At 43.5% G+C, this 12,593-nt stretch overlaps 1 protein-coding gene across 1 annotated transcript in view; it reads left to right on the forward strand.

Annotated features, from left to right (window-relative positions):
* Positions 1–9,337, forward strand: part of mfn2 (mitofusin 2) — a 33,599-nt gene extending 24,262 nt beyond the window's left edge. Inside the window, exons 14-18 of the mRNA XM_034086668.2 lie at positions 496–716; positions 4,571–4,726; positions 5,360–5,556; positions 5,645–5,779; positions 7,194–9,337. Coding sequence (XP_033942559.1) covers positions 496–716; positions 4,571–4,726; positions 5,360–5,556; positions 5,645–5,779; positions 7,194–7,263 — 779 coding nt within the window. The 3' untranslated portion in view covers positions 7,264–9,337. The remainder of the gene's footprint in view (positions 1–495; positions 717–4,570; positions 4,727–5,359; positions 5,557–5,644; positions 5,780–7,193) is intronic.
* The last annotated feature ends 3,256 nt before the right edge of the window (positions 9,338–12,593 follow it).

Consider the following 12,593-nt stretch of genomic DNA (forward strand, 5'->3'; position numbering starts at 1 on the left):
AAAGCAGGAAATAAAAAAAGGAACTCACCTTGTGATAAACCTGCAAGAGAAAAAGCATTTGAGCTCCATACTGTTTCAGAAATAATCCTTGACGTGGTTTAAACAGGATGACGTTTTATCACAGCAGAATTTAACTTTATCTCTGGTAGAATTCTGATCAGGCATTAGCTCCGCCTCCTCTTTTTTTTTTTTTTCAAGCTAAGGACCTAAAATCTGAGTTTCTCTAACAGGGGGTTTGAGCAATATGAGGCATGGCTACAATTGGTGATCTGTTTTTTGAAAAAAAAACTTCACAGACATGTTTTATATAGGTATGGCCCTACAATATATTTTTCAAATATAGCATGATAGGTCCACTTTAAGATGTGTTGTGATATAGATTTCAGGTCACATCACCCACCCTAAATGTTGCCGCTGTCACTGAAATCTGTGCTAATTTGAAAAATGATCTTAATTTGTGTGTGTGTGTGTGTGTGTGTGTGTGTGTGTGTGCAGATGGTCTGAAGCCTCTGCTGCCCCCCCCAGTCAGAGAGCAGGTAGACAAGCTGGTTCCCCGGCAGTGCTTTAGCCTCAGCTATGACCTGGCCTGTGACAGGCTGTGCAGCGACTTCCAGGAGGACATCAGCTTCCACTTCTCCATGGGCTGGACCATGCTGGTCAACCGCTTCCTGGGGGCCAAGAACACTCGGCGGGCCCTCATGGGCTACAATGACCAGGTAACATCTTGAAGAAGATCATAGAATAGAAACCCCCTCACAAGAGGGCAGAATAAAGGGTATATTTATAGAAAGAGTGGAGGACAAAGTACGTTGGTTTGCAGGTGTTCTAGTCCCAATCATGGACTGAAGTTGGGTCTGCCTTTACTAATTCAAATGTTTGGAAATGTATGTTTTTTTTTGGCGTTATGTCTACCCCAGGTGAAAAGGGTTAACATTGGAAGTAATGGATGGCTAGACTGTTGCTTTCTGTGTAATAATGTTCAAATTTGCAAATGAGGCATTTTATAATAACATGTGCTAATCTGCACACAGTTCCAGAACAGAAAGGTGAACATGGAATTATGACAGGTTCCATTGTGTTGAGTCAAATGTTTCTACTGAGGGAAGTTTGGATATCTCTCTGCATCACTCACTGTTAAAAGCCATTTCAGCATGTTTTAAGACTAATACTTTCTAACAATCAGGACAAATGTGAGTCTCTGTCAAAACCTTGAGAATATAGAGGGAATACAATTTGAGATTTGCTGACTGTAAGTGCTGATTAGACATGGCGTATATCCCTCATTGAAATTAATCACGAGCTTATGCATTAGTTATTGATCACAAACACTAATGACACTGCTGGTTTGAGAGTTTACAATAAAGTAGATCCAGTGTGCAATGTATCAGGCAGTAAGGTTCCTATAAGTACCTTGGTGTTCATAGATGGTACACTCAGCTGGAGGGTCCATGGAGAGCAGTGCTTCTCAAAGTGTGGTCCGTGACCGCCCCCTAGTGGTCTGTGAGTATATTTGGTAACATTTCATATTGGATAAATTAATTTAAGTTTTCCGCACTCTCGCGGGAATATCTCCGCAATGGAGCGAGCTTAAGCTTAAGCTTTCGATTGCATGATATAGCCCAGCGCAACACCTTCGTCACACATGTTGCCACTTGTTTGTACCATATTCAGGCGATTTGTAATCTGTTCTAGAAAAACGATGTGTTTTTGGATATTTGTGGAGTTAGTTGGTCCGCAAGTGTTTTTTTATTGGTTAAGTGGTCCTTGGTTTGAAACAGTTTGAGTACCCCTGATGTAGAGGGTCTGTGCTCTAGACTTCAACAGCGGCTGTATTTTGCGTACACTCAGGGCTTACGGAGTCGAGCAGAAGTTCATGTTATTGGTGTATCATGCAGTGTTGGAGAGCACCATGCGATATGGTATCATGAGCAGTCCATTATTAGACAGGCACAACAAACCGTGTCTGACCCCCCCCCCACATGCTCCACCCAGAAGTCCAGCTCCTTCCTTCTGGGAGAAGATGCAGGGTTCCCAAGAGCAGGCTGAAGCTCTAGAACAGGGGTCTTCAACTAAAATTCAACGAGGTCCAGTTAGAGAAAATGTCCCCATGCAAAGGTCCGGAACATCAAAATGTCTGACTTGCTTCATGAATTAGTGTGAAATATATTGAAGTAGCTGCAGCTTTATCAACGTCTGCATGTAATCAACAACTGACTGCCAATCAAATAAAGAAAGTACAAAAACAACAATATTTATTGTGTATTAACATTGAACTATACAGATATACAGTAAACACTGTGGATATGTGTAATGTTCCTCTCGCGCTGCATTTACAAATAAAATAGAGAAAATAAATAAAATAGCTTTTGAAAATATGTGCATCTTAAAAGTGCTTAATTTTAGATAAATAAAATAAAGTGTAGCAGCAGCAGCTTGAGTGTCCCTTTTTCTTTGTTAACCGTTTCACATCATGACTTAACAGTTTCAGACGATTATAGAACAATATCAGTCTTTACACATCATAACAATTACATTTTTTTAAAGTTTCTCTTTCTTTCCCTCTTATATTGCAGTCCCTCACTCACTTTTTTTAAATTCAGTGTGAGAATTGAGCTTGAGCTTGTCCTGCCAGGAGTTTGTAAATCTGGGCTGACATGGAGTCAGGGCCATTCTCACACACATGCAGGTGCTCATTGGTTACAGTGATGAAACACAGGTATGGGGAAAAAAGAGAACTATTTGAAGCAGGAAAAAAACAGTGTAATATACCATCTGACAAAGGCCTGTGCTGTAATGCTTCAATTAACTGGCAGTTCTTTATAATATACTCAGATCAATAGGAGACAGAGATGTTATAAGTTATAAATCAAGGGTTTTTATTATTATTTACAGCAGGGGTGGGGAACCTTTTTTCTTTCAATGTTTACAACAACCTCCGAGGGCCGTACAAATGATTGAACTCAACCTCTGCTTAAAAAAACTAAAATCACAGCCCATTCATTTGGCCTTTCTTTCATGCTGTGCAAAGAAAAAGCAACCTCTTAATCCAGATATTTTACCATGACTCACGCATGCATGCACGTGCACGGTGTGGCATGACCACCAACACAGAAAGATATGGACACAAGATGTGTGCAAATGTATTAAGTATCCTATCCATGTGAACATGATTTAAGTGGGGAGAGACCTAACCTCCTCTAGGGGGGTCCAGGGGCATGTTCCCCCGGGAAGATTTTTTTTTTTTTTTTAAATATTGAAATTAAAAGCATCAATCTGGTGCACTTTGAGAGCAATATTAAGAGATCTATGGATACATCTCTCAACACCCATATGAAACATAACTGTAAGCATATTTTTCTTTTGGGATATTTTACAAATCACTCCCATTTCAAACTCTATTCTTGTTATTTTTAACAACTTTTTTGTTACTGTCATATAGTATTTTATACCTGTTTTTCATTTAGTCTCATCAATAACTGTATTGATCATATCAAGGTGTGCCTTAACCTCACTGAGCTGAGGTTATTTGAGCCTCAGGACTCAGGAGAGAGCTCTCTTCCACCTGGTTGTAGAAAAGCTCTTTAAATTCGTTAGCATAGCTAGCTAACCAGATGCTAATAACAACAGATCGCCACTGTGCTTACAACTAAAGACACAGCCAGGTAAACACTGTGGCATGTGTACGGCTCCTTATGGGTATTGCAATATTTTAAGGGCTGGAGCGGCGTTCCGGTGCTCTCTGTCAGCACTCCTTTCAGACGAGACATATACCACGTGAAGACACATTACGCTCGTGTTGTGTTCAAGGAACCTGTCCTTGGCCAGGAAAAACAGGTACTCGCTTGTTTAATTATTTTTGCGGTCTAGATCTCTTCTTCTTTTTTGAAGTGAGAAGTTGTCCGTCAGTCAGACTGACGGACGGACTCCCCCCCCCACCCCCAAAACGAAAACTCTTCGGTTCTCCACGAATTACACAAGTCACCCAAATCAGTGTTAAAAAAGCAGGAGGAGCCGAAAAATCCCCTATTAATGTATTGATTATAGCTCCGGGTCCATATAGGTCGGCGTCTGGGTCCGGATCCGGACTGCGGTCCGCCTGTTGCCGACCCCTGCTCTAGAAGCACACGTTCCTGCCTCTGTCCATTAAGCTGCTCAACACTCACATGTGATGTAATACTCATGTTGGCCATGAGGGGTGCAATAGGTCGCCTGCGTCAGTAGGTGCGTCTGAGTATTGTGTTTGTGCAAACGGTGTATGAGTGATGATATGTGTATGTATTTTAATGTTTACTATGTGTGTATATGTACATGTATGTGGAACTGCAGGACGGAGTCCAGAACACATTTCCATATATCGTTTAAATGTTAACAATGAACAAATGTTGAATAAGACAAGTTTTCTTAAATCAGTTCATCATGCTACCTCAGAATTATCCACAATTGCAAATTCTTAAGTTGTGTATTCCTCTACTTCCTACATACTTTCCATAGAGACTTTGTAGCGGTGAGTTTTTTTTGCTATGCTGTTTGGAGCGTCCAGTTCTGAATGTGGCCCTGTCCCCCCCTGCAGGTCCCCCGGCCCCTGGCCCTGACCCCGGTCAGCAGCAGCATGCCCCCCTTCCCCCAGGGCTCCGTGACCCAGGAGGAGCTGATGGTCTCCATGGTGACTGGTCTCGCTTCCCTCACCTCACGTACTTCCATGGGTGTGCTAGTCATTGGTGGCGTGGTGAGGACACACTTACACACTCACACGCACACACACACACACACACACACACACACACACACACACACACACACACACACACACACACACACACACACACACACACACACACACACACACACACACACACACACACACACACACACACACACACACACACACCTTGGTTAACCCCTTTTCCCCCCTATTTTCCAATTACATTTATTGAGAGGCGGGCCTTGTGTCTGTGTGAGCAATGATAACATATCATTTTATCTATATATCCATATTAATAATGTAGTGACATGAAATATTACTAGTTGAAACATTTGTATATAATACTTTGAATACTTTGAATTCCTGTTTTGAAATGTAGTAGCAGTAAAATAAAACAATAAGTAATTACTACACTCTTAATGTGTGTTTTATTATGATGCACGTTTTTACATCACATGCATTGATTGATGCATTGATGCTTGGTTGATTCAAAGCCCTTGCCCTCAAAAAGCTTTTGTACACCAGGACAAGCCATCAGTGATCCTGACCGGCTGGATCCATATTATAGCAGCTCATATCTCGACACTCACACTCTGGTCCAGTGCGTGTAGATATTAGAGGGGGGGTCAGCAGACATAAAGCGCTGTGTGTGTGCAGATCTGGAAGGCGGTGGGCTGGCGTCTGATCGCCCTGTCAGTGGGTCTGTACGGACTCCTCTACATCTACGAGCGGCTCACCTGGACCACCAAGGCCAAGGAGAGGGCCTTCAAGAGACAGTTTGTGGACTACGCCAGCGAGAAGCTGCAGCTCATCGTCAGCTACACCGGCTCTAACTGCAGCCACCAAGTGCAGCAGTGAGCATGTTAACATTGACGACAAGCTGTTTGAGCGTGTAACGAACGCTGCATGTCTCCTGACCCCACGGTGTCTTTCTGTCCTCAGGGAGCTGGCCAGTGTCTTTGCTCAGCTCTGCCAGCAGGTGGATGTGACCCGGCAGAACCTGGAGGACGAGATGACTGACATGAACACCAAGATTGAGCTGCTGGACAGCCTGCAGAGCAAGGCCAAGCTGCTGCGGTGAGACACACACACACAAATATATATATATATATATATTTCCGTATATCGTTTAAATGTTAACAATGAACAAATGTTGAATAAGACAAGTTTTCTTAAATCAGTTACATGTTACATGCCTAAAAGGCCATATATATATATATATATATGGCCTTTTAGTTCCTGCCAATATCCAGCAACTTGGCAGCCATTGAAGAGGAGTGGACCAACATTCCACAGGCCACAACCTGATCAACTCTATGCGAAGGAGATGTGTTGCACTGCGTGAGGCAAATGGTGGTCACACCAGACACTGACTGGTTTTCGGACCCCCCCAGACCCCCCCAATAAAGCAAAACTGCACGTTTCAGAGTGGCCTTTTATTGTGGCCAGCCTAACGGCCCGTCTACACTACAGGCGTCGAAAAATGCTTTCAACGCTTCGCCCATTCATTTGAATGGGGTGACGTAGAAGATTTTTAAACTTTACCGAACTGCATTGTGGGGAGGATGGCATGGCTTTGCAAGCATCACGAGCATCTATCGGCATCAAAAGTTGAACAATGTTCAACTTTTGAGGCTCGATGCTTGGCATCAGCCAATCAAATCCCGCGTATGCAAATCTGACAGTACAAGCGCAAGCCAATCAAACCGCGTGTATGCTGGGAGAGACGACGCAGGTCATTTCCTTATATTCCAAAAAATTGAGGGAAAATTCATTATAGGGTTAGTGAATCACCCGGTGCTGTATGATCAGTCTCTGTTCATCTACCGGATACAAACTGGAGGAGCGAGGCATGGAGGGAGGTGGCAGAGACAGTGGGTGGAACTGGTAGGGTTTCGCCTGTTTGGGGATTTTATATCCAGTTTACTTCGTTTTAACATTGCTATTGCTTTGTATGCCGGGGGCGGGAGGGAGATTCCTGATTGGTTGTTGGTCGCCTTGGGCGCGAGAAATCGCCAAGGCTCAGACACGCCCAGCTTCAAGATTTTTTTATGCCTGTATGTAGACGGGCCGTAAGGCACACATGTGCAATAATCAGGCTGTCTAATCAGCATCTTGATATGCCACTCCTGTGAGGTGGGATCTATTATCTCGGCAAAGAAGAAGTGCTCACTATCACAGATCTGTTCAGATTTGTGAACAATATTTGAGAGAAATGGTTATTTTGTGTTTATAGAAAATGGTTTAGAGTGTTGCATTTATATTTTTGTTCAGTGTATATATATATATATATATGTATGTGTATATATGTGTGTACATATATACATATATATATATACACATACATATATATACACATATATATATACACATACATATATATACATACACATACATATATATACACATATATATATACACATACATGTAGTTGTTACGGTGTGTTAACTGTTAGCCCTCAATATGTGTGTCTGTGTGTTGTTGTTGATAGGAACAAGGCGGGCTGGCTGGACAGCGAGCTGAACATGTTTACCCAGCAGTACCTCCACCACAGCAAGTGAAGCACAGAGCGTCCACCTGGGGACGGACACCACGGAGGAACACGGCCCCCCGCTGAGCCCCCCCTCTAGATGACACGTCTGAGATTTGATGCTAAGAGGAGAGATCCACAGTGTTGTGCAGAGACACCGAAGGGTGATATGAGTGGAAGATTACCACGTGGTTATGGAAGTATTGATTTGAGCTCAGGGTGCGGGGTCCTGTGGTCAGCCGGTGATTCCACACACACAGAAAACACATTTAAATCACCTTTAAAAATAAATACATAATAATATTAAATAGGCTTAACCACAGACTCCAAATCTGCCCCCCCAAGGTTATCCTGGAGTCTGTACACAGGCCTGACCCTCATGCTCTGAGTCCAGAACAGTCCTTCCCCAGCTTCGGCCAGACCCTCCACCCGCCCTCTAAACCTCACTTACACTGAAGAGAATGCCAGATGAATTGTGTAGGTCTGATTGTGTATATACATATGAACAACGGACACGTGCCATGCTGAAGGAGTGGGATACAATGTGAATGTTAGGGGATTATGCAACATCATTTATTTCTCCAATTGTATATTTAGTCAACTTAAAGAATAGTCTATCACAAATGGAGTTTGTCACTGGAAGAGAAACTGCTGTGCTGACATTCTGATCACAGCGATATGAAGGACACGACTTCTCCTTCTCAAAGCCCATGAGTTCTGATGTTACCGCTGCCTCTGGAGCCGGCTTCACACGGAGTCGAGATGACCCCTGCTGGTGGCCTCGACACATGAACCCCTCACTGGGGAGCAGCCCGGCTGCAGACGTTGAGACGCAGAGTCTTTTGTTTCACCTGAGAGCTAACCTCCATCTTTAGTGTTGCGTCTGTGAAGTCATCGCAAATATGTGAGCATGTTTATAATGACAGCAGTAGAACATCTAAGGTAACATCTAAGGTCACTTAAAGTTAAGGAGGAACCAGCTTGAGACTATTTGTGTGAACACTGGAACTATACGCCGGCACACAGGGATAAGATGGAGGGTGCACTCAGCGCTGGTGTGTTCTGCACGTGGTGGACTTCTTTAGAATGAACCGGATCTCTTTGTGGAGTTCTGAATCCGGGCCAGTTGTTAGGGTGACATGTGAGACTCCCACCTCGTCAGAAAGACCTCTTCTTGGGATTCTCCCGTTCTAGACACCGTGAGGTTTGTCAGCAAAGGGAATCTTACATTAGATGTTTCAGTCTGATGATCAGTGTGGAGTTCAGTGAGTCAGGCGCAACTTAATGATCAGCTTCCTGTAATGGAATGACTTCAGACCACGGAGCATCCTCCATGCAGCCATGCTAATCTTCCATCACATGAAGCCTCCTTCCAAGCTCCAGGCTCGAGGATGTCATCATATCGCATTCTCGTGTACGATGGTAGCATTGTGTTGGTGGCCTGTGTATCACCCTCGGCCTTTTCTTTAACTTTGTGTTGGCGCCCCCCCCCCCCCCCCACCTGTCAGTGCACTTTTGGTTCCCTTCAGACAGAGGTGGTAGGAATGGAAGGACTCTGGAGGGTGTACCATGAGACAGCATTACAGTGATGCCACGACGATTGGAGGATTCTGAAATATAACCACACACACTTAGACCCTGTCGTCTGGCATCATATTTCATAGTTATTTCTTTTTTGCAGTAGATATATACATTTAGGTGCTATTGGCCTTTTATGTGACTGTAAATGTACTAAAGTGTCCAAGAGTGGGTTCATCCAGCAACAGCTACCCTTTCTGAAATGAGATTGTCCTCTTGGGATCTGACCTGTGTGTACAGAATGTACGGGCCTGTTCCGTTTGCAGTGCGGTCAGAGCTTCAGACTGAAGCCATCACGCATGCTGCCCAGTGGAAGGGAAGAGTGAAGAAATGCACTTTATTGAGTTGCTGCTTTTTGGAAATGTTTTTAAATCTTCAATTAAGTTCAGAAGGTTTCCCATAATGCCCTGAACCCTCTGTCGCTTTGCCCGGGGAGGTGAAGAGCCCGCATGCAGTGGCTGTTGTACTTTGATGTCCGGGTCAAACATGTATGTATGTTAAATTAAAGGCAACGCCATGGAAAATAACATGTCTGCTGAAAATGTGTGAAATGTCTTCAGAACAAACAGGAAGTGCAGGTGTTCATCAGTGAGCTGCTGAGAGACAACCCCCCCCCCCCAGCAGGGATGGATGGTGTTGCAGCGAGAGGAGGACACTTCAAAAAGGACACACGTTAAAGAATAGACTAACATTCAATAAAACACACAATAATACATTTACAATGAAATAAGAACACATTAAAGGTAGAAGAAGTAGCAGAATACACGCATGAAGGAAGTGAAGAGGTACCCAGAGAACTGCTAAACAATTGAAAGAATAAATTGTAGTTATTTTTACAACAATTTTGTAAAAGTGTATGCCAAATCTTTGTTGGCTAAACTGGGTGAAATACTGAGAAAGCCATCTTTGGTGTACGAAACCATCTCAGATTGATGATGGCATATATCCTTTCCATATCAATGTCACCACAAGAGCCATGGGCTCTGGGGTCTGTCCAGCAGGGGGCGCTGCTCACAGGGCTTCGTAGGGTTCGGAGATGTATGCCGTTCTTTCCTGAGAGAAAGGACACACTTTGTATCTTTGCTTTTCTCTCACCAGAGAGCATTGATGCCTTCAGCTGAGTGTTAGTGAAGAGAGGCACACTATGGTGCAGGTCATCTGCGCCCCCCACTTTAAAACATGTAATAAATTACTTAATCTGAGTATCACAATATGTAATCTGATTACTTTCTCTAAACTCTTTATTATCCGATTCTGCTGCTGTAACTATGTACATGTCCCCTCTGTGGGGTAGAGTGGTATTCTGATTGGTTTGGGTTACCTCAATATAAATGCAATGCACGATACACAAGAGAAAATAAATAACAATGACACATTTGAGTTTCTGTAAGTGTGTAATGTGAAACAACAGAACAATGTGACCTGAGGAAAGAAGAAACCAAGATACTGTATTTAGTAACGAGGGCCTACAGAATAGTATAGTTAGCTTAATACATCCATTAAACACTGTTTTTGTTTTATAAATCAGGTGGAAAAAGCTACTTAAAATAAAGAACATTAAAAGTAGCGTAAATGAAAACCAAAAAGAATAATTAAGCAGTGCGTCCACCTATAATAAATACATCAACAAAATAAATGTATTGTAGCATTGTAGCCTACTCATGGTTTTTTTATGTAACAGTAATCTGATTACAGTTGTTTGTGTAACTGTAGTAGAATACAGTGTCTTTTTGTGTATCCTGATGACTTAATCCCGTTACATGTAATGGATGCCTGCTGACCCCCCCCCCTCACATCAGCTCATGTCTCAGGGTCAGGGGTCAGTGTTAAACAGCTGACCCCTGACCCCCAGTATTCTCAGTGAGGATATTCCAGCCTGATGCGAGTCAGCACACATTGACTCGTCATTATGTGTTTAAATGTCTCAGTTTAAAGATTCCTCATTTGAAATAAGAACTGGTTCAAATATCCAGATGTTTCACTTTAAGGAAAGGGACACAACTGCTACAAACAGAAAATGTGCTTTTAGCTACGATCTGGCATATTCTCTTATCTTTCTGAGATGTATCTTTATGCATGGTACGTATTCAATAAAGACATATACTAATCGTATCTTGCCCTAGGACAGTGCTTCTCAAAGTATGGTCCGCGGACCACTGGTGGTCCGTGAGCGCCCCCTAGTGGTCCGTGAGTATATTGGTAACATTTCACATTTGAAATAAATACATTTATAAGTTTTTCGCACTCTCGCGGGAATATCTCCGCAATGGAACAAGCTTAAGTTTCACTTTCGATTGCATGATAGAGCCCAGATAAGCACCGTCATCACACATGTTGCCACTTGTTTGTACAATTTTCAGGCGATTTGTAAAAAACGATGTATTTTTGGATATTTGTGTTAGGTGTTAGGTGGTCCGCGAGTGTTTTTTTATAAGTGGTCCTTGGTATGAAAAAGTTTGAGAAACACTGCCCTAGGACACATCAACAGGTTGACTGCAGGGGCTGGGGTCAAACCCTCAACGGTCCGATTGTTAGTAGACCCCCTACCTCACAGACAGTCAGTGGATCAGTCATCATGTCAACGTGTCTGCAGGGAAAGTACTGTCCGTCTGTCCGCAGAGGGAACGTGTCGGTGGTGTCAAAAGAAAATCCAGGAGCCAAACTTCAGATGAAACATTTGTATACAGATGTGCAGGGGCTCGTATACTGTGTGTGTCCGTCCATCAGAGGCTTAAAGCTCCAGCTGGTCTCAGTAGGAACCAGGAGGACATGAGATGTGGAGCACATGGTGACAGTGAGAGATTTTAATAAAGTGCAGCAACTAACATAGAGACATGAACACACCAGAGAGAGAGGCAGTGTGCAGGCTCTGTTAGAGCTGACGGCCCATCACTGGGGATGGGCCGTCAGCAGAGGACCCAGGTTTGAATCTGGCCCAGGCCCATGTGCCACGTGTCAGAATCCCCCCGTCATAGCTGTCCATTGAACAAAGGACCTGCTTGCCCCAAAGAAAAAGCCTGGGCCCAGCTGTTGCAGAACCCATGCACGGGTCTGATGAGGATGTGATGCTGTACAAATATAGCACATCAATCAATCAATCAATGTTTATTTATATAGCCCAATATCACAAATGTTACATTTGTCTCAGTGGTCTTCACAGTGTGTACAGAATATCAGTATGACAATACGACACCCTCTGTCCTTAGACCCTCACATCGTACAAGGAAAAACTTCTGAAGAAAACCCAGTTTAAAGGGAAAAATGTGAGAAACCTCGGGGAGAGCAACAGAGGAGGGATCCCTCTCTCAGGACGGACAGACGTGCAATAGATGCCGTGTGTAAATTGAAAAGATAATACATTTGCAACATAGGTAGTCCAAATGTTTGGAAATGCATGTGTGTAATAGGAAGATGAATCCACGAGGATATCCATCCAGGACCGATGATCCAGGACCACAGCCACGACTCAAGATCCAGGGCTCGCGATCCAGGACACAGGACCGCAGGATCATCCATGACTCCGGATCCCGGCGTATATAGACACCAAAAACACCATTGTACTTTTAGAGACTCTAGGAACAACCAACAACCCTGCATTCTTGGAAGGTAAGATGGCGCCTGCCCATTAAGGGCTTTGTAGGCGAGAAGAAGAATTTTAAATTCTATCCTGTGTTCTATAGGGAGCCAGTGTAAGGCAGCCAGAACAGGAGTAATGTGGTCCCTTTTCCTAACTCTGGTTAGTACACGAGCCGCAGCATTTTGAATCAGCTGAAGCGACTTGAC

Source organism: Pseudochaenichthys georgianus, chromosome 7, assembly GCF_902827115.2.
Source record: "Pseudochaenichthys georgianus chromosome 7, fPseGeo1.2, whole genome shotgun sequence".
Lineage (NCBI taxonomy): Eukaryota > Metazoa > Chordata > Actinopteri > Perciformes > Channichthyidae > Pseudochaenichthys > Pseudochaenichthys georgianus.